This window comes from Stegostoma tigrinum, chromosome 19 (assembly GCF_030684315.1).
Source record: "Stegostoma tigrinum isolate sSteTig4 chromosome 19, sSteTig4.hap1, whole genome shotgun sequence".
NCBI classification, from domain to species: Eukaryota; Metazoa; Chordata; class Chondrichthyes; order Orectolobiformes; family Stegostomatidae; genus Stegostoma; species Stegostoma tigrinum.
The window spans coordinates 11,620,968-11,644,500 of record NC_081372.1 but is presented as its reverse complement, the minus strand read 5'-3'; the positions used below and the strand labels follow the sequence as shown (position 1 = coordinate 11,644,500).

Below are 23,533 nucleotides of genomic sequence, written 5' to 3'. Positions count from 1 at the left end.
CAACCTACAGCTTTAGGTCTGCAGCGGCTCAAGAAGGCAACTTAACACTTCAAAAACAGGACAGGGGCTCAAATAGAGTCTGTCTTTGTGCGAGGTAAAGTGATAGTTGAAGTTGGCAGTTTTGGGAGGAATACAGCATCGTTTTACAATTGCGCACTTAACCCAAGGTCAAACAAAGCACTTATGATGTAACCGTTACCAGAATTGCCTTATGAATGATTTTATTCTTCCCTGTTCCAGGTGTCTGTGTGGAACCAGAGAGTCAGTGGGTGACCCAGGTTAACAGATTGCAGCAGCTGATTGACAGGTTGGAGTGCAAGGTACAAAGCTGCCATTCCGAGAATCATAGAATACCTATGATGTGGAAGCTGGCCATTTTCCTCATCGGTTCTGCACTGAGCATCCCATCCAGGCATACCTCCCTACCCTATCCCTGTAACACTGCATTTCCCATGGCTAACCCACCCAACCTGCACACCCCTGACCAATTAAATGTCTCTTCAAAATGAAGACAGCCTGATTGTTTTTCAGATTTGTGGGATCTCATGAGGTTCAAAGTAATTTACAGTCGATGTGGGACTTTTTGAAACACTGTAATGTTGGAACTACAGCAGCAATAAGCACACAGTAGGTTCCTAAAGACAGCAGCATGATATTCATAGAATCTTTAAAATGCAGGTAGAGGCCACTCAGTCCATCGAGTCTGTACCACCCCTCTGAAGAGCATCTCCCCAGCCTACCCCTGCATTTCCCATGGCTAATCCACCTAACCTGCAAATCCCTGGTCACTACAGGGCAGTTTAGCACACCTGATCTACCCTGAGCTGCACATCTTTGGACTGTGGGAGGAAACCGGAGCACCTGGAGGGGACCTACGCAGACACAGGGAGAATGTGCAAACTGCACACAGTCACCCAAGGCTGGATTCGAACCCGGGTGCCCAGTGCAGTGAGGCAGGAGTGCTAACCACCGAGCCACCCTTGTTAAGTCGGTTGTCACCTTCAGAACCAAGCCTCAGGAGAATCACAGGTGTCAGGGATCGGTGTTATTCCCTCACCATCTCAAAGGGTCACCCATGAGTCCTCTGTTAGCAGATCCTGCGCAGATGCAGCCTGAAAGTTGACCAGAGGCGATGAAAAGACCACCTCACGGCCTTGGATATCGCAACAGCCAAAACTGCCTTGCCTGACACTGTCTGTCAGCTCACAGCCGAGAATCACCTGGAGTAGGGTTCAGACTTTTCCCCAAAGTTGCGCTTGTCATTTTTTTTCTCTCTCTCTCTCAAAGGAAGGGCCTGTTAATAGCGAAAGAATTGAAGGATAACATATTACAGGTTGTGTGCCTGGGGAGAGACCAGGAGTGTGTGGGGCCAGCTACAGGGACACTTGGGAATGGTGTGCTTGGTCTTCTACACCTCGAAATCGCACTGAATTAAATTAATTTCCAAAGTAGTATTTTTCAGCATTGTGCCTTTTTCTCCCTCTCTGAGTAATTGGATTGTGCTACAAACCAGGAGTGCAGATTGGCTCTTAATGTCTTGGACTTTTTTATGGAATAGAATCCCTACAGTGCAGAAGCGGGCCATTTGGCCCATCGACTCCACACCAACCCTCCAACGAGGATCGTACCCAGACCCACCCCCTGTCCTATAACCCTGCAATTCTAACTGGCTGATCCACACAACTTGCATATCCCTGGATACCGAGGGGACGATTTAGTACTGGCAACCCACCTAACCTGCACATCTCTGGGCTGTGGGAAGGAAACCCACGCAGACAGAAGGAGAATGTGCAAACGCCACACAGACCATCACCCGAGGATAGAATCGAAACCCAGATCCCTGGCGCGGTGAGGCAGCGGTGCTAACCACCGAGCCACAGTGCCAAACCCCTGTGTCACCCCCTGCAGCTGGGTTTTCTATCATTTTGTTTCTATGAATGCAAGAGTCAGAGGAAGGAGGATGAATATAGTTACTTGAGGAAAGCACCGTGTAAGGAAAGAGTATTTTGATTAGAGGCCACTTTTCAGAGCTTTGTATTCAAGGACAATGAGCACTTTTTTTATGTTTCATTGTTTTGATTACAGTGTTACGAAACTGCATGTACTTAAACTGACTCAAATGAATTGCTATGCATCGGCTGTTTTCTCAGATACCTAAGGGGCAACTGAGGGTGTAGCTATTGAGGTGGTTACAGTGATGTAAGGTAGGGTGGATGAAGAGAATTTATTTCCCTTTTTGTTGGTGGAGAAGTGGGCTGCCCTTGGACAAGTGGTCGTCATTTTAGGATGAGATTGTTTAGCAATGAAGTCAGGGAGTAAAGGGGGGAATCTGGAGCCTGCCTCTGCAGAAGGAAGTGGTTGCTGAGTCAGTGGAACCTTTCAAATCTGAGATAGATAATAAAATGTGAGGCTGGATGAACACAGCAGGCCAAGCAGCATCTCAGGAGCACAAAAGCTGACGTTTCGGGCCTAGACCCTTCATCAGAGAGGATTGGCCTGCTGTGTTCATCCAGCCTCACATTTTATTATCTTGGAATTCTCCAGCATCTGCAGTTCCCATTATCTCTGATACAAATCTGAGATAGAAATTGTTTTGTTCGGTGAGGGTATTAAGGGATTTGGAGCTCAGACAAACCAGTGGGATTGAATTACAAAGTAACTGTGATCTAATGACATGTTGCTCAAGGGGGCGGGTCTGAATCGATGATTTCTGATCATTCACAACCAGGGGGCACATTTTTAAGGCGAGAAGAGAAATATTTAAAATGGGCATGAGGGGGCAACTATTTTACACGGAGTGTGGTTCACATGTGGAATGAACTGCCAGAGAAAGTGGTGGGGTGGTGGGTGTGGGGTGACGCAGGTACAGTTCCTTTTAAAAGACATTTGGATAAGTTCGTGAATAGGAAAGGTTTGGAAGGATACGGGCCGAGCGCAGGCAGATGGGACTAGTTTAGTTTAGGATTATGATCGGCATGAACTGGTTGGGCAGAAGGGTCGGTTTCTGTGCTGGAGGAATCTATGTGCTGTAGGCTATTCTCCAATCAATCTGCTCAAGGGTCTCTGGATTAACAGGAAGAGGTGGGAATGAACTCGGGCCTCCTGGTTCAGACGTAGGGACACGCCCCACTACATCACTAGAGCTCTTGATCCAAACTATAGGCTTGGAATTAGCCTGATTTTCCCATTGAAGGGGGTTGGGGAGGGGGTGCAGTGGGGGCCTGTGGGTATTATTGCTGGACCTGTTAGTCCAGAGACCCTGGTAATGCTCAGGGGGACCTGGGTTTAAAACTCACCAGGACAGATACTGCAATTTGAAATCAGTTCAAACCTGTAATTTAGAGTCTAATGATAACCGTGAAACCATTGCTGAGTGTTTGGGGAAAAGCCCATCTGGATCACTAATTTCCTGTAGAGAAGGGAACTGCTATCCTCACCTGGTCTGGACTACATGATTAGACCCACAACAGTGTGGTTAACTCTTAACTGCCCTCTAGGATGGGCAATGAATCCTGGCCTAACCAGTGATGCCTTCATCCTGTGAATGAATTTCTTAAAAATTAATTGATTATTTTCAGGCAGGAAGAAGGAATGGGTAACAGAGGAATAGTCTGTAAACAAATGTGATGAATCTAATGATTATGACTGAATGCCAAAGTTCATTTGGCAGCTGTTATTGGTGTTTGATGCTGTTCAAATTAGACAGCACTCTGTTCTCTCACCAGGTGGAGTATAAAAGTTTGCTGGGCCCTACACTAACAAACAAATCTTTTTTTTATTATGTCTACTGTAGACTCCCAGACTGGAGCCCTTAAAGGAAGAAGTAATTGAGGAAGCCACTAATTCTGTAAGTCTAGAGCGAAAGCAGCTGACTCCAGGCAGCTCGTTTCATAAAGTCGGTGATGTTATCTGGCAGAAAGTTTCGGTAATATGTCAACACGTAAAGGCAGGGCCAACCTGCCCCTGAACTGAACCAAACATATGGAATTCACAGAGAGGCAACTACTTGTGGAGTTTCAGGAAGGCAGTAGATTTAGTCAAATATTAAAGCGCAGCATATGAAACATGAATGTTATGAAGCTATGAAGGTTGAAGTCTCCCAAGCTATTACCAGCAGGTACCCATAGAGGTCAGGCGTGGCAGACCATAATTTTGGAACACTATCTTAAATTTGATTTATTAGAATAGAATCCCTACAGTGTGGAAACAGGGCCTTCGGCCCAACAAGTCCACACTGACCCTCACAGCATCCCACCCACAGTCATCCCCTATAACCCACCTAATCTACACATTCCTGAACACTACGAGCAATTTAACACGATCAATCCACCTAGCCTGCACATCTTTGGACTGTGGGAGAAAACCTGAGCACCCGGAGGAAACCCACGCAGACACAGGGAGAATGTGCAAACTCTGCACAGACAGTTGTCTGAGGGTGGAATCAAACCTGGGCCCCTGGTGCTGTGAGGCTGCATTCTCATGTGCATTAATTACAAATACAGTGGGAAGTGTTGTTTTGTATTGCTACTCTCTAGCACCATCTTAAAACACGGAAACTAAACCAAAACACAGAATATAAAGTCAGAAAAAAATAAAACAATAAAGTTCACCTCATGGCCTTATCTCAATAAAGTTTGGTGGTTGCTGATCAAAAACTGGTCAAGTTGGTGTTCAGGAATGGTACTGGGGACAAGGGAATGTAGCTACAAGATTTTCCTTTGATCATTTGTGGAATATGGCATTTGCTGGGTGGACCAGCATTTATTGCCTGTCCCTAGTTGCCCCTTCAAGAGGTGGTGAGCTGCCGTCATGAATTACTGCTGTCTACTGGCGTAGGTACTGTTTGGGAAGGAGTTCCAAGATTTTGACCCAATGACAACGCAGGAACTGTGATATGTTCCCAACAGGGTTGTAAAAGCTGGGGCTTTTCCCAGGAACAGATGAGATTTATTCAAGGTGAACAAGATCGTGACAGATTTGGATAAAGCAGGCAAGAAATAATTGTTTCCATTGGCTGGTGGTATGGATTTTGGGGGACTATATATTTAATGTTTTGTGCAAGAGATATAGGGGATATAGAATCCCTGCAGTGTGGAAGCAGGCCATTCAGATCTTCAAATGAACACCGACCCTCCAAAGAGCATTCCACCTAGGCGCACCCCCTTTACCCTATCGCTGTAACCCACGTATCCCATGGCTAACCCACTTAGCTTGCACATCTCTGGACACTATGGGGCAATTTAACATGGGTTAATCCACCCTAAATTGCACATCTTTGGACAGTGGGAGGAAGCTGGAGCACCTGGAGAAAACCCACTCAGACAGAGGAAGAATGTGCAAACTTCACACAGTCGCCTGAGGCTGGAATCAAACCTGGATCTCTGGTGCTGTGAGGTAGCAGTGCTAACCAATAAGCCACCCTGCGATAAAGAACCTTTATCAGCTGGCTAGACTGCAGAAGCTGGGATTCTTCTCCTTAGAGAATGGAAGATTCAGAGGAGATTTGTTTGGGATTTTCAAAACAATAAGGGGGTCTGGACAGTGGAGATGGTAAGAAACTGTTCCCACTGGCGGATGGTTCCAGAACCAGATGTGAGATGAATGACTGAAGATCTCAGTGTGACGTGAGGAAAATCTTTGTCATATAGCAAGTGTTTAGGAAATGGAATGCACTGTCTGAGCATTTGGTGGAGGCTGGCACATCCAGGCCTTTCAAAGGAGAATTAGATCACTATCTGAAGAGAAAACAGTAGCAGGATTATGGGGAAAAGGCAGGGAGTGGGACTAACTGAATTGGTCTTCGAGAGGGCCAACACAGATATGCTGGAGCGAATGGCCTCCTTGTCTACTGTAGCCACCTTCTGATTCCACAAGTGTTATTTGGAGCTGTTTTAAACAATATATAAATTATGTTAGACTGCAAGGTGTAATTACAGCACAGCAATGATATTCACAGCAGGAATTGGTGAGGATGTTTTGCTGCAGGATTCTGATTAAAGCCCTGGTGTGCATGAAATGATGAGCAACTCGTCTGCTATTTTATTCACAATGTCATTGAAAATCGTAAAACATGAGTTGAAACCTCAGTGCAGGTGGGGAATCTTTTTAAGTGTGATGGAATTGTAGGGTACAGATAATTGGACCTGCTCAGCGGAGTGTTCATCCACCAGTTTAAACTCATTCATTCTGTGCTTAGGTTTCTGGGTAAAAATCCGGAAATTGAGCTGAAAATGCACAGGTTAAGTTACAGTTCAGGTTTCTGAAAACATTCATTTGCGTCATCACAAAATCTTTATGACCCAGTGTGATGGAGCAGTGTTATAGAATGCAATTGTATCATTTTCCTCTTTCTATTAAAAAAAATTAATTCTTATAAAATAAAAGAAAAATACTGCAGACAATGGAATTCTGAAACAAACACAGAGAAGCCTGGAGAAACTCAACAGGTTTGGCAGCATCTGTGGCACAAGAAATCGTTTTGAGACTAGGACGACTTCTTCAGAAATGTTCGCATGAGAATAGGATGGTTTATTGAAACTAAAGAGTATTTCTTGATGTACTGAAGACTGGTGCTGTTTTATTACTATGGCCGAATATGGGTTTGTTATCTAAATCAAGCATTTACAGTTTAGTTGTCCAGATTTAAGGGAAGTTGGTGACAAAGTGCAAATGTCACTGGGCTGGTAGTCCAAAGACTGAGGCAAATACTTTGTGGATATCACCAGGAGTTTTTGGAGTTTAAAATTCAACTAATTAATAAATGAAATTAATAAATAGAACTGCACTAGGAAATCAGATGCATCACTCAAGATTTTCGAAGAAGTAGCTATATCAAAATCTAAATGTCACCATGCATTTTCATTCAGAATGGGGACTACTCATGTAAACATATCACACTGCAATTACATGCCTCCTTTCTCTTCCCCCCCTTTATTAGTTCATGGGATGAGGGCATGGCTGGCTAGACAGCATTTGTTGTCTATAGTAGTGTTAGAGTCAACCACATTGCTATGGGTCTGGTGTCACATGGAGGCCAGACCCGGTAAGGATGGCAGTTTCCTTCCCTGAAGGGCGTTAATGAATCAGATGGGTTTTCTCAACAATTGACAATGGATTCACAGTCATCATTAGATTTTTAATTCCAGATATTTATTGAATTCAAGTTCCACCATCTGCCGAGGCAGGATTTGAACCCAGGTCCCCAGAATGTTACCTGGGCCTCTGGATTAACAGTCCAGTGAAAATACCACTAGGCCATCACCTCCCTCCTGCCCGTACTGGTGCTATAGCACCCCACTTTTGCAACTCCCCATGCATTACCCTGTGCTATCCCAAAAATCTCTACTGCTTCAATAAATTCTGCCTCCTTATGCACCTTAAGTCTTGTTACAATACAAACTAAAAATGATACAGAAGGTTCAAATTAATACACATTAATGCCAGCAATATTGACACATTCTGGGCAGAACATAGCTTGTAAAATGTGAATTATAAATAGACTACACCCCAGTCTTTTACCCTGGTTTCTGATTTACTCCAATCAGACTGGACCAGTTTAAGATTTATGCACAAACCTGGTCACACCCCGAGTTTTATTTTCCCTATCCATTCCTGAATGAACCAACAAAATGGAAACTACTGGTGGGCTTGAACACAGCTCACAGAGTAAACTTCAGACAGAGAGAAATAAAAACCTGCAACAAAGCCCATCTGATCTGTTCATCTGAAACAATGAAACATGAGCAAGGAAGGACAGATTCCACTCCTCACATTCCCTCTGTTCACCATACTTGAGCACCTAACAGCCAGGAAAGTAGTCCCCAGAATCTGGCACTTCAGCCCGAGCCCCGCATTCCACACTCAACCAAAACAGTCCAATCAAACTTCTAAGAATTAAGGGCAGGGATGGACAATTCAATCCCTTGAGCCTGCTTTGCTATTTCATACAATCATGACTGATCTCCTCTTGCTCTCAAGTCCATTTTCCTGCCTGGTCACCATAACCCATTACTACATCAATATCGTCTTCTCCTTAAAATGATTCAGTGTTCTTCCACAGATCTGTCTACACTGTAGCTTTAAAAGTACCATAATTTTATCTGTGGTGTTCAAATATTCTCAGTTTGATTGTGTGAGTCTGGTAACTGATCTAAACAACAGCGCTTAATTAGTTAAGCCTGGGTACAGATTCAGAGCAAAGTTACTGAAAGCCAGAGGCAACCAGAAGTAAGACCTGGGGTAAGAATGGTGCAGTGGGCTCGTAGTGGCAGAGATATTTTAACACACTTGTGAATAAACATGTTGCACACTTAGAAACCAGTATTACCTATGCATTGCTGAGTGATATATGAAATCAGAAGGATGTACTGGCCCTGGAGTGGGTTCAGAGAGGTTCACGAGAATGGTCCCAGGAATGAAAAGCTTAACATATGAGGAATGTTTGCGGACTCTGGGACCATACTCATTGGAGTTTGGAAGGATATGGGGAGATCTAATTGAAACTTACAGTATGCTGAATGGCCTGAACAGAGTGGATGTAGGAAAGATGTTTCTGTTGGTAGGAGAGATTAGGACCTGAGGGCACAGCCTTAGAGTAAATGGAAGACCTTTTAGAATGGAAATAAGGAGAAAAGTGTTCAGCGAGAGAGTGGTGAATATATGGAATTCACTGCCACAGAAGGCTGTGGTTATCAAGGGGATTAAGGGTTGTGGGGAGAAAGCGGGATAATGGGTTGAGGAACTTATCAGCCAGACTCGATGAGCCAAATGGCCTAATTTCTGCTCCTATGTCTTATGGTCTAATGGTCTTCTCCCCAGCTCTTGTCTTTCTTGTCTCCCACGCAGCACATCTTGGTCGTGCAGCGGCAGATGTCTGTGCTGGAGGAGGAAGTAGAGGAGTTCCGTTTTGCTTTGAAACAATATGTGGAGTTGGCCTCCAATCAAAGTGGCAGCTTGCAGTAAGCCTGATACTCCGTTTGTTCTAAATGTTCATTGTTTACAGTGCAGGATCTCGCTATTACATTTGATGATTTGGCCCATTTATTGCCCATGCCTAATTGCCCAGAGGGCAGTGAAAAGTCAGTAATATTGCTGCGGATCTGGTGTCACATGTAGGCCAGACCAAGGAAGAAAATCTACCTGAAGTACATTAATAAATCTGATGGGTCTTCTCCAACAATCAGTAATTTTTCCATGCTCACCAACAGACATTTAATTCCAGATCTTGATTGAATTCACATTCCTCATTCTGCCGTGGCTAGATTCAAACCTGCTTTCTCTGAAAATGACCTGGGTCTCTGCGTTAATAATTTAGTGATAATACCACTGAGAATCACCTTGCTCTTGCCTTTTTTAAAAATGAACTTATTCAGAGAGTTAATACTGATGTCTGGAGCAGGAGAACCTGGGTCTGTTGCCTCACACTATCATTGCACCATGAGAACCCATCTTGACATTAAGAAACTGGCTGCCATTCTAGTTTAACCTGGAGACATTTGCTAATCACCAGAACACAATAAAACACAGTGAATATATTACTGATGCCCTGATGGCTGCTCCAGTCCTTCTATGCCAATGGCATGAAGCCAGTTGTGGGGGAGACCAAACTGGTGACCATAAATCTGGGAGTTACAACTAAATTCAAACAGTTGGGAAGAAAAAAACTATTTACCCAAAGAGTGGTGAGATAGGGGAGCTCACGACCATACGGGGTTGCTGTAGAAACATGCACATGGGATGATGTACATGAAGTAATCTGGAGCTATGGAAGGTGTTGGAAGAACCATTCTGACCCTCACCTGGCTACCTAAGAGTTTCCCCTCTCCTTACTGCCTTTCATTGGTGTGTGTTCGGTGGGTTATCTGACCAAGCTGTTTGGCTGTATTATCAACACACCTCTGTTGGTCTTTCAGTACTGACGTTGGACTTAGATGCAGACCCTCGAAGGTAGGGACACGACCCACCGTACCTCCAGCTAAGGGCAAATCCAGCCAAATACATGAGTGAAAAGGGAACTGTAGATAAGTTTAGATGATGTAGGACAGAGAGAAGCTCCACATAACAACAGGTTGAGAAACCTTCTCCTCCAAAACCTACAATTGCTAACCCAAGCTGAGATCAGCAGCTATGATGGTTGAAGTTACAACTGAAGACATTCAAAGCCATAAATTGGGGGAAGCCTTTGTGCGTGTTTATAAAGAGCATTGGCGCACTGTGCAAGTTTGATGTTTGACAGTGTGGAGCTGGAGGAACACAGCAGGCCAGGCAGCATCGGAGGAGCAGGAAAGCTGATGATTTGAGTCGGACCTGCTGCGTTCCTCCAGCTCCACTGTGTGTTATCTCAGACTCCAGCATCGGCAGTTCCTGCTATCTTTGATTCTTGATATGTTCTTTCCTGTGCAGCATCTCAGTTCAGAGGCTGGGTAATGAAACCTGCTTCATAATCTATGAGTTCTGGCAGGACAGGACTTCATGGAGGAGGTAGGATCAGTTTTAGTTATTACTGAATTTTTAAGTAAGGTTTCTAAAAGCAGGTCAGGTTGTGCCCCTTGTGACAAATACAAAGACTTGAGATAATTGTCAGCTCTCAGAAATCAAATAACCAACTAAAGTGCAAAAAAAAGGGCTGAGAATCCCCACTACCATGGACACAACGGCCAGACATACATATGACTCCTGACACTAGTTGTACATGTAGACCCGAACACCAAACACACACATTGACCCGAGCACCAAATACTCACATAGACGCAAACACCAAACACTCATATAGACCCAAACACCAAACACACACATAGACCCGAACACCAAACACTCACATAGACCCGAACACCAAACACACACATAGACCCGAACACCAAACACTCACATAGACCCGAACACCAAACACACACATAGACCCGAACACCAAACACTCACATAGACCCGAACACCAAACACTCACATAGACCCAAACACCAGACACACACATAGACCCGAACACCAAACACTCACATAGACCCGAACACCAGACACTCACATAGACCCGAACACCAAACACACACATAGACCCGAACACCAAACACTCACATAGACCCGAACACCAAACACTCACATAGACCCGAACACCAAACACACACATAGACCCGAACACCAAACACTCACATAGACCCGAACACCAAACACTCACATAGACCCAAACACCAGACACACACATAGACCCGAACACCAGACACTCACATAGACCCGAACACCAAACACACACATAGACCCGAACACCAAACACTCACATAGACCCAAACACCAGACACACACATAGACCCAAACACCAAACACTCACATAGACCCGAACACCAAACACTCACATAGACCCGAACACCAAACACTCACATAGACCCGAACACCAAACACTCACATAGACCCGAACACCAAACACACACATAGACCCGAACACCAAACACTCACATAGACCCGAACACCAAACACACACATAGACCCGAACACCAAACACTCACATAGACCCAAACACCAAACACACACATAGACCCGAACACCAAACACTCACATAGACCCGAACACCAAACACTCACATAGACCCGAACACCAAACACTCACATAGACCCAAACACCAAACACTCACATAGACCCGAACACCAAACACTCACATAGACCCAAACACCAAACACTCACATAGACCCAAACACCAAACACTCACATAGACCCAAACACCAAACACTCACATAGACCCGAACACCAAACACTCACATAGACCCAAACACCAAACACTCACATAGACCCGAACACCAGACACTCACATAGACCCGAACACCAGACACTCACATAGACCCAAACACCAAACACTCACGTAGACCCGAACACCAAACACTCACATAGACCCGAACACCAAACACTCACATAGACCCGAACACCAGACACTCACGTAGACCCAAACACCAAACACTCACATAGACCCAAACACCAGACACACACATCAACCCGAACACCAGACACTCACGTAGACCCGAACACCAGACACTCACATAGACCCGAACACCAGACACTCACGTAGACCCAAACACCAAACACTCACATAGACCCGAACACCAAACACTCACATAGACCCGAACACCAGACACACACATCAACCCGAACACCAGACACTCACGTAGACCCGAACACCAAACACTCACATAGACCCAAACACCAGACACACACATCAACCCGAACACCAGACACTCACGTAGACCCGAACACCAAACACTCACATAGACCCGAACACCAAACACTCACGTAGACCCAAACACCAAACACTCACATAGACCCGAACACCAGACACTCACATAGACCCGAACACCAGACACTCACGTAGACCCAAACACCAAACACACACATAGACCCGAACACCAGACACTCACATAGACCCGAACACCAGACACTCACGTAGACCCAAACACCAAACACTCACATAGACCCGAACACCAAACACTCACGTAGACCCAAACACCAAACACTCACATAGACCCGAACACCAGACACTCACATAGACCCGAACACCAGACACTCACGTAGACCCAAACACCAAACACTCACATAGACCCGAACACCAAACACTCACATAGACCCGAACACCAGACACACACATCAACCCGAACACCAGACACTCACGTAGACCCGAACACCAAACACTCACATAGACCCAAACACCAGACACACACATCAACCCGAACACCAGACACTCACGTAGACCCGAACACCAAACACTCACATAGACCCAAACACCAAACACTCACATAGACCCTAACACCAAACACTCACATAGACCCGAACACCAAACACACACATAGACCCGAACACCAAACACTCACATAGACCCGAACACCAAACACTCACATAGACCCAAACACCAGACACTCACATAGACCCAAACACCAAACACACACATAGACCCGAACACCAAACACTCACATAGACCCAAACACCAAACACACACATAGACCCGAACACCAAACACTCACATAGACCCAAACACCAAACACTCACATAGACCCAAACACCAAACACACACATAGACCCGAACACCAAACACTCACATAGACCCAAACACCAAACACTCACATAGACCCGAACACCAAACACTCACATAGACCCGAACACCAAACACTCACATAGACCCGAACACCAGACACTCACATAGACCCGAACACCAAACACTCACATAGACCCGAACACCAAACACTCACATAGACCCGAACACCAGACACTCACATAGACCCGAACACCAAACACTCACATAGACCCAAACACCAAACACTCACATAGACCCAAACACCAAACACTCACATATACCCAAACACCAAACACTCACATAGACCCGAACACCAGAGACACACATCAACCCGAACACCAGACACTCACATAGACCCAAACACCAAACACTCACACAGACCCGAACACCAGACACTCACATAGACCCGTTCACCAGACACTCACATAGACCCGAACACCAGACACTCACATAGACCCGTTCACCAAACACTCACATAGACCCGAACACCAAACACTCACATAGACCCAAACACCAGACACTCACATAGACCCAAACACCAGACACTCACACATACCTGAATAACAGACACTCCCATAGACCCACACACTGGACTGTCACGTAGATCCAGACACTCACATGGGTCCAGACACTAGACATTCACATGGAGCATGAGACCATAAGACGTAAGTACTGAATTAGGCCATTCGGCCCAATGAGTCTTGTCTGTCATTTCACCATGGCAGGTATGTTTCTCAATCCCATTGTCTGGCCATCTCCCCATAATCCTTGATGCCCTAACTAATCATAAACCTATCTATCTCTGTCTTAAATACCCTCAGTGACTTGGCCTCCATAGCCTTCCATGAAAATGAGCTCCTCAGATAAACCAACCTCTGGCTGAAGAAATTCCTCATCATTGGAGTTCTAAAGTGTCGCCCTTCACTCTGAGGCTATGCCCTTGAGTCCTAGTCTGTCCATTGAGTAAGAACATATTCTCCACGCCCCCTCTATCCAGTCCTCTCAGTATTCTGCAAGTTTCAATCAGATATCTCCTCATCCTTCTAAACATGGTCAAGTACAGACCCAGAGTCCTTAACTGCTCCTCATATCAAAAACCCTTCATCCCCAGGATCATTCTTGTAAGCCTCCTCTGGACCCCCTCCAACACCAGCATACCCTTCCTTAGATATGGGGCCTGTAATTGCTCACAATATTCCACATGTGATCTGACTGGAGCCTTATACAGCCTCAGGTATACATAAGAACATAAGAACCAGGAGCAGGAGTAGGCCATCCGGCCCCTCGAGTCTACGCTGCCATTTAATAACATCATGACTGATCTTTTTGAGACTCAGCTCCTCTTACCCGCCCACTCACAATTAACTCTTAATTCCTTTACTGTTCAAAAATTTATCTAGCTTTGCCTTAAACACATTCAGTCAGGTAGCTTCAACCGCTTCACTGGGCAGGGAATTCCACAGATTCACAACCCTTTGGGTGAAGAAGTTCCTCCTGACCTCAGTCCTACATCTGCTTCCCTTTATTTTGAGGCAATGCCCTGTTGTCCTAGATTACCTGCTAGTGGAAACAACCTCCCTGTCTCCACTTTATATATTCCCTTCATAACCTTATATGTTTCTATAAGATCTCCTGTCATTCTTCTGAATTTCAATCAGTATAATCTCCGTCTATTCAGTCTCTCCTCATCATCCAACCCTCTCAACTCTGGAATCAACTGAGTGAATCTCCTCTACACCCCCTCCAGTGCTAGTATATCCCTTCTCAAGTAAGGAGACCAAAACTGCGCACAGTACTCCAGGCGTGGCCTCACCAGGACCCTATACAGCTGCAGCATAGCCTCCCTGTTTTTAAACTCCATCCCTAGAGCAATGACAGACAAAATTCCATTTGCCTTTTTAATCACCTGCTGCACCTGCAATCCTACTTTTAGCGATTCATGCACAAGGACACCCGAGTCCCTCTGCACAGCAGCGTGCTGCAATGTTTTACCATTGAAAACATAGTTCATTTTGCTGTTATTCCTACCAAAATGGATGACCTCAAACTTGTAAACATTGTACTCCATCTGCCAGACCTTTGCCCACTCACTTCGACTATCTATATCCCTCTGCAGACTTTCATCCCTGCTCTTGTATTCTAGCCATCTTGAAATGAATGCTAACATTGCATTTGCCTTCCTAACTGCCAACTGAACCTGCATGTTGACCTTAAGAGAATCCTGAAATAGGACTCCCAAGTCCCTTTGTGCTTCAGATTTCCGAAGCCTTTCCCCAATTAGAAAGTAGTCTACGCTTCTATTCCTACCAAACTGAATAATCTCACACCTTCCCACATTGTATTCCATCTGTTCCCTCTTTGCACGCTCTCCCAGCCTGTCTAAGTCCTTCTGCTGAACTCATGCTTCCTCAACACTACCTGCCCCTCCGCCTTCCTTTGTATCATAGACTCAGACGCCAGACACTCTCATGAATGCAGACACTAACACAGTTTCAGTTATCAGACATACCAGACAGCAGACACCATTTGGATTTCTCCTCGATCTGTGAACTCCGAATCCAGATACAAAAGGACCCAATATCTCCTTTACTTTCAGGGAGGTGTAGATGTACTTACACACAACAGAACAATTTGCACATAACCACCCACAGCCTGAGTGAGTTACACCCGGACGGAGTCTGCAAAGTGCTCACTCAAGTGTAGGTCTCATCAGTTTGCCTGTAACAGGAGCAGTTTGTGACTATGTGGGCAGTTGGGGGATACAGCCTGTACCCTGGACCAAACAACTCCTTCCCAGTCTCTTCACACATTTCCCTTTAACCTGTGACACAAGCTGCCAAACTGCCTGCCATTTTACAGTGGTTTTCATGATGAAATGGGCAAGGGCATAAAAGAGAGAGCTGGCTGACGATGAGAAAATAGAACTGTCAGTCATTCAAAGTCTGGACTTATCAACCCTCGGATGACCACGGGATATCCAGTGATGGAGGATTCAGCCTCTAAACAATGCTGAGAGCAACGAAGATGCAAGATGTTTTCCAAGTGTGTGTTCTCTTTGTTTCTGTTTTGTTTATTAATTATAATAATGTTGGATAATGGGTTAAAAACAACATCTGTTAGACTGGACATGGTGGCTGTCTGGGGGAACGTCAAATAATGAAACCTTTGGGTATGTGTTCAGCCAGAGTAGGCAACCTTGTTTGCTATTTTTCACCAGTTTCGATCCAGGGGAAGTTTCACGTGTATGATAAACATGCTAATCAGTACACTGCATCATACTTATTGTTGGGACACGATCACAGTTTCTGGAAGTTTAGATGAGGCAATGCCTCAGGCCTGTAAATGTGTTACTGTACATTGCATACCTGTACAACCTGTACCTTTCTCAATGATTCATGAAATGCTAACACACTGTGTGGAAAACCCTCAGCCACTTGCAGGCAAACTACAGCAAGAACTTCCAGAGGAACAATGTAGACTTCCTGGAGACACCAGAACTAATGACAACCATGCTGCTTCCTGGTAAGGACAGATCACTCAATGAAGTTAAATGCTGAGGCATAATAGGGACAACCAGAAGGGTGAATTCTGGATGAAAGAAAATTCATCTGTAGGATTATGCAGAGCAGCTGACGGAGTGCCACATAGTCAGTGGTGCCACCTTTTGGCTGAGACTTTTAACCAGGCCTCAGTTGCCCCTCTCCCCCAGCCAGGCATAAAAGGTCTGGTGCCATTGCAAAGATGAGTAGGGGAACACCCTCTTCTGTCACAGAACCACTGTACCCACTTAAACACTGAGCCTCTCAGAGAGTCATGAATATCTCTATGTTGTGATTGGTTCAACAATCACATGACACCAGGGTATAGACCAACAGATTTATATGAACACACTAGCTTTCAGCGGGTAAAAACACCTGAGGAAGGAGCAACGCTGCAAAAGCCAGTGTGTTCAAATATACCTGTTGGACTATACCCTGGTGTCATGTGATTTTTGACCTTGTCCAACCCAGCCCAACACTGGTGGCACCTTATCACCTGTTGTGAATGATTTCAAAGTAATCTCAAATCCACCACAGGCTGAATGGTGGCAAACGGCCTCCTGTCATAACTAAATGATAACTAGCACAACCAGAGCCTTTTCCAGAAAGCTGGTTGGCTATTCAGCACTCCATACTCATTGAGTTGGTCAAGTTGTTCAATGGAATGGGTTGGATTGTGGGCAGGACTGAAGAGAGAGTAGGGTGAGCATGGTGATGCCTATGTGTAGACTGCCAGCTATTGCAGGAGACAGAACTCAGGAGAAAATCTATGGCCCACCCTCGGGTTTTGGATAAAGGGAGATCTAGGGTAAAGGCAATCTTTTGATCTACTTCTGCACGTGGATACACGTAGCTGGCTTCCGTTTCTCTACCTGGGACTGAAACTGTCATCCAAACCTTTGTCACCACTAATCTTGACTATCCAGTGACATCCACTGTGTAATTCCTGCAAAAACTCTGCTATGTGTACCTGAACTCACACTGGGACCTGCAACTGTCAGTCCCTCTCCTCAGGGACATTGGCTCATGTCCAGATTTTAAAAATTCTCATCCATGTTTTCCAGTCCCTATGAGACCTCATTCTTCCCTCTCCTACAAAACTTTCAAAGTCTTTGTTCTCATCCAGTTCTGGCACCTTTAATATTTTGGACTTGAAGTGCTTCACTACTGTCAGAATCTGTTTAAGCCCTAAGTTCTGGAATTGTCCCACCAACCACCAAGCATGCCTCCCCTTCCACACCCATCCCTTTGTCTGTGTGGCTTAGTGTCAAATAAATGTTTGTTCATGCTCCTGTGAAGTGCTGTAGTATGTTTTACTACATTTTTATTTTCTACTTACTGTAATGTTAGCTGTGGCTGAAATAAAATTATTTATTAGCGAGTGGGACTAACCCTTAGACTGATTCTAAGCCAGACAATCCTATTGACACAGCAGCCCAGGTATGCCCAGACCAATACAGCATGGCCACAGCAGCAAAGATGGGAGGCAAGTTATTTGCAACTAAGGGCTAATCATCATGAAAATGAATGGAAATTTGGGATCATGTTTGGCAGCAAGCCTCAGTCCTGTACTACTAACATCACCCTCTTGTAAACCAGTAGAAAAATCTCCTACAAGTTAAGAGATTGGGTATAAGAATCAGGAATTTTTCTTGCCCCTTAAACAGAAATCTCTGCAGAATGACAGCAGGTTTATAACTCTGTTTCATGGCTTATTCAATCTTTTATAGGTCAGAATATTCTACAAAAATCATATTACCACTTCTGAAAAAATCTTATATTAAAATTTTTCAAAAATACTACGTGATCCACCCTCCCACTCTGGAAGAGTTATACAGCCCATTGTGTCCCTTGGTGGAAATATCTAATTAGTCCCACTCCCCAACCCTTTCTCCCTGAAAATCATTTCCCTTTAAGTATTTACTCTGTTCTGCTTCTACTGGCCTTCTGAATAGTGCTTTCCAGATCATAATTGCGATGGAGAAAAGGAGATGGTCATGGGATTCACTGAAATAAGGTGGGAAGAGACTTGTGCGATGCAGCTACAATAGACAACTCAACCCAGTGGAATTTAATTAGTGTTTCCAATTATAACCTGTGAAGTTCACCTAAGGCACTGTTTTCCATTAAAGATAGTTTCTATATTTATCTAATGTTTTCAACAGCACATAAGACAGCCAACGTAAAAACAAAATCTGTAACAAAGGCCAAGGCAAATTACATGATTCTACACTGAAATATTCTGATTCCAAAAGTACAAACCTCCCTGGCAGTTCCAAATATTTTCCTTTCCCTTCAATAGTTGTGTTCCGTTCACAAATGCAAAACTCTTAAGAAAGTGCCACAACAAAAAAGCTTAAGCTTGCACAGGACAAACTGGTTCCTATCAGACGGACCAAAGTGATTATCTGTGGCCATGTATCTTTTTTACACTTCAGTTCACAACTCAGATATAGATCAGATGTTGCTGACACTGGGTGACTCTTCGTGAACTCTCTTGAATAAATCAGATCATAAAAAAGAACAGGATCATGGAAATGTCCAGAACAAGGAACTAAAGTAAGAGGATAAATTTCTTTCCTTTCATGACTCACATCATGTGATGCAATGAAACGCATGAAATAGAATGATTAAACAGTTGCTCAAATCTTTTGTTATTTTTTATTCAGTGAGTAACATAGTGTTCAACAATGGTTGTAACTATGTGACCAGTAACACACAACAAGCCTAATGCATGTACTATGATTGAATTCTTCCCTCAATCTTCCCCTGTTTTAACATTTCAGTGAAGAAGAAGAAGTCAGAGCACACATTGTTTTGCACTGACCAGCCACAGCTTGCCCCTGTTCCAACTACCCATATCAAGGACTCAGTGCTCATGGAGAATCTAAGTGCTTTTCTCAAACAGTACCTCTCCCCATGGCATTCCCCAAATAAGTAAAACATAAACGCATTCCAAATTGATTAAGCATCTTGAGAGCCGAGTGGGGTGTTTGGAGAGGAAATATAAATACGTTTCTTATTATGATCAATTTATAATTTATCGTAAAAATTCTGTTTTCCAGGAAGAAAATGATTTTTCTGGCTAGAACACAATCTAAAATCAAGGAATTCTAGAGTTGGGGGGGGGGGAGCAGCAATCTAGAATGAAGGTGTTTGGCCTTTTAAGACTGAGACAAGGGGACAACTTCTTAGCTCAAATGTTGTGAATCTCTGTAATTCCTAAGTGCAGAGACCCATGGTCACTTAGCTATATTCAAGAGTGAGGTTGATGGATCTCTGGGGACTAAGAAATTGAAGGGATTTGGGAATAGCGTAAGAAGGTGTAGTTGAGCTACCCGTTAAATAGCTGAGAATCTTTAAAACTGCTTCACTTTCCAATTGGTACATTCTTATTTGCATGTCTTTACTGTTCATAGCATCCTGGTGGATTACCAGCAAGAACAACAACAACTGACCCCTTTGCTTTTCAAAGTAACACCACTCTTAAGGATCTTGGGTAAAGCATCGTTCTCAAGATTGGCTGATGTTGCTTCACGAACCAATGGATATCATTCAACCTACTGCCACAGAACTTTTTTCTTTAGACAAATCAAATACTCAATAACAAATTGCTACAGTGTGTTTTGGTTGCTAAAGTATTTATTGTGTGATGCAGGTAAGGTGCAGTTGACCTGAGCTCCCAATGTGACTAAAGATGAGTTCTGTTTGCCTGTTTGCTGTAAGCTCCCCCCTAGCCCTGTTAGAGCAACACTACATGCCCTCAGGACTATGTTGCTTCGTGATGTCAAAAATGACCTGAGCTCAATGCCAGTATTTACTGACCCAACTCAAAACCAATTCATCCCAAATGTGAAAAGTAAACGCTGAAGAGAAAATGGGGGAGTGGGAATAATTTGGTAATTCTTTCAGGGTCAGCACAGATATGGTGTTCCCAATGGCTTCCTCCTGTGCTGTGCAGTTCTATGATTCTATGATCCTCATTTCCTTGTCTATAAGAGACATCCTCCTTAGCAATATGCATCAACAGTTGTGCGCTTGGATGTTGTAAAATTATACCTTCTCTTTTTCAGAGATAGTAGTTGCCAATGCTGGAGAATCTGAGATAACAAAGTGTAGAGCTGGATGAACAACAGCCATACAAACAGCATCAGAGGAGCAGGAAAGCTGACGTTTCAGGTCTGGACCCTTCTTCAGAAATGGGGGAGGAGAAGGCACTCCTTGACCTGTCCGTCTTTTCTCCCACCTATCCGCTCCTTCCACCTCATTGACCAAGCCCCACCCCCACCTCCTATCTACCAGCCTCATCCCCACCTCCTTGACCTGTCTGTCTTCCTTCAACTGGCCAACCCCCATCCCACCTCTCTACCTGCACTCACCTTTACTGGCTTCATCCCTGACTCCTTGACCTGTCCGCCTTCTCTCCATCTATCTGCACCTTTATCCACCTTCCATCATTGCCTCCCCCTCTCTCTATTTATTTCAGTATCCCCTTCCCCTCCCCCATTTCTGAAGAAGGGTCCAAACCCGAAACATCAGCTTTCCTGATCTTCACTATTTTACTCTTGTTTGAATTCTGTGCTGATATGGATGCCAACTGAGCTTAATGGATGTGAGAGAAAACAAAATACTCAGGATTTGCGGTAATGCATATTGGACTCTAATTCCCATGTTTTACAGTCATAGACTTTTACAGCATGGAAGGAGGCCCTTCAGTCCATCATGTCGGTGCAGGAGATCAAACATTTATCTATTCTAATCCCATTCTCCAGCACTTGGCCTATAGCCCTGTGTGTTGTGGCATTTCAACTGCCCATCTGAGTGTCTTAATGCTTCCTACCCCTATCACACTTTATGGCAGTGAATTCCAGATACCCACTTAGTTCTTCTTAAATCCTCTCAAACCTCCTGCTCCTTACCTTTGAATTCTGCCCTCTAATTATTGACCCCTCTACTAGGAGGGGAAGCTTTCCCCTACATCCCTTGTGTGAGCCTCTCAAAACTTTGTACATCTCAATCAGACTCCCCCCTCAGCCTGGATGATAAAATGTGAGGCTGGATGAACACAGCAGGCCAAGCAGCATCTCAGGAGCACAAAAGCTGACGTTTCGGGCCTAGACCCTTCATCAGAGAGGGGGATGGGGAGAGGGAACTGGAATAAATAGGGAGAGAGGGGGAGGTGGACCGAAGATGGAGAGAAAAGAAGATAGGTGGAGAGAGTATAGGTGGGGAGGTAGGGAGGGGATAGGTCAGTCCAGGGAAGACGGACAGGTCAAGGAGGTGGGATGAGGTTAGTAGGTAGATGGGGGTGCGGCTTGGGGTGGGAGGAAGGGATGGGTACCGGTTAGGGAGGCAGAGACAGGTTGGACTGGTTTTGGGATGCAGTGGGTGTGGGGGAAGAGCTGGGCTGGTTGTGTGGTGCAGTGGAGGGAGGGGATGAACTGGGCTGGTTTAGGGATGCAGTAGGGGAAGGGGAGATTTTGAAACTGGTGAAGTCCACATTGATACCATTAGGCTGCAGGGTTCCCAAGCAGAATATGAGTTGCTGTTCCTGCAACCTTCGGGTGGCATCATTGTGGCACTGCAGGAGGCCCATGATGGACGTGTCATCTAGAGAATGGGAGGAGGAGTGGAAATGGTTTGCGACTGGGCGGTGCAGTTGTTTGTTGCGAACTGAGCAGAGGTGTTCTGCAAAGCGGTCTCCAAGACTCCGCTTGGTTTCCCCAATGTAGAGGAAGCCACACCGGGTACAGTGGATGCAGTATACCACATTGGCAGATGTGCAGGTCAACCTCTGCTTAATGTGGAATGTCATCTTGGGGCCTGGGATAGGGGTGAGGGAGGAGGTGTGGGGGCAAGTGTAGCACTTCCTGCGGTTGCACGGGAAGGTGCCAGGTGTGGTGGGGTTGGAGGGCAGTGTGGAGCGAACAAGGGAGTCATGGAGAGAGTGGTCTCTCCGGAAATTCCATCCCCTATTCCCAATTCCTCCGCCTCCGCCGCATCTGCTCCCACGATAAGACATTTCACTCCCGCACATCCCAGATGTCCAAGTTCTTCAAGGACCGCAACTTTCTCCCCACAGTGATCGAGAACGCCCTTGACCGCATCTCCCGTATTTCCCGCAACACATCCTTCACACCCCGCCCCCGCCACAACCGCCCAAAGAGGATCCCCCTCGTTCTCACACACCACCCTTCCAACCTCCAGATACAACGCATCATCCTCTGACACTTCCGCCATTTACAATCCGACCCCACCACCCAAGACATTTTTCCATCCCCACCCCTGTCTGCTTTCCGGAGAGACCACTCTCTCCGTGACTCCCTTGTTCGCTCCACACTGCCCTCCAACCCCACCACACCCGGCACCTTCCCCTGCAACTGCAGGAAATGCTACACTTGCCCCCACACCTCCTCCCTCACCCCTATCCCAGGCCCCAAGATGACATTCCACATTAAACAGAGGTTCACCTGCACATCTGCCAATGTGGTATACTGCATCCACTGTACCCGGTGTGGCTTCCTCTACATTGGGGAAACCAAGCGGAGGCTTGGAGACCGCTTTGCAGAACACCTCCGCTCAGTTCGCAACAAACAACTGCACCTCCCAGTCGCAAACCATTTCCACTCCCCCTCCCATTCTCTAGATGACATGTCCATCATGGGCTTCCTGCAGTGCCACAATGATGCCACCCGAAGGTTGCAGGAATAGCAACTCATATTCCGCTTGGGAACCCTGCAGCCTAATGGTATCAATGTGGACTTCACCAGTTTCAAAATCTCCCCTTCCCCTACAGCATCCCTAAACCAGCCCAGTTCGTCCCCTCCCCCCACTGCACCACACAACCAGCCCAGCTCTTCCCCCACACCCACTGCATCCCAAAACCAGTCCAACCTGTCTCTGCCTCCCTAACCGGTACCCATCCCTTCCTCCCAACCCAAGCCGCACCCCC

General features: G+C 45.4%; 1 protein-coding gene across 2 annotated transcripts in view; it reads left to right on the top strand.

Moving 5' to 3' along the window:
- Positions 1–21,067, top strand: part of LOC125461441 (N-terminal EF-hand calcium-binding protein 1-like) — a 134,131-nt gene extending 113,064 nt beyond the window's left edge. For both annotated transcript variants that reach the window (XM_048550228.2, XM_048550227.2), the window contains 6 exons: positions 241–320; positions 3,794–3,847; positions 8,845–8,957; positions 10,402–10,479; positions 16,473–16,564; positions 20,001–21,067. In XM_048550228.2, coding sequence (XP_048406185.1) covers positions 241–320; positions 3,794–3,847; positions 8,845–8,957; positions 10,402–10,479; positions 16,473–16,564; positions 20,001–20,038 — 455 coding nt within the window. In that variant the 3' untranslated portion in view covers positions 20,039–21,067. The remainder of the gene's footprint in view (positions 1–240; positions 321–3,793; positions 3,848–8,844; positions 8,958–10,401; positions 10,480–16,472; positions 16,565–20,000) is intronic.
- The last annotated feature ends 2,466 nt before the right edge of the window (positions 21,068–23,533 follow it).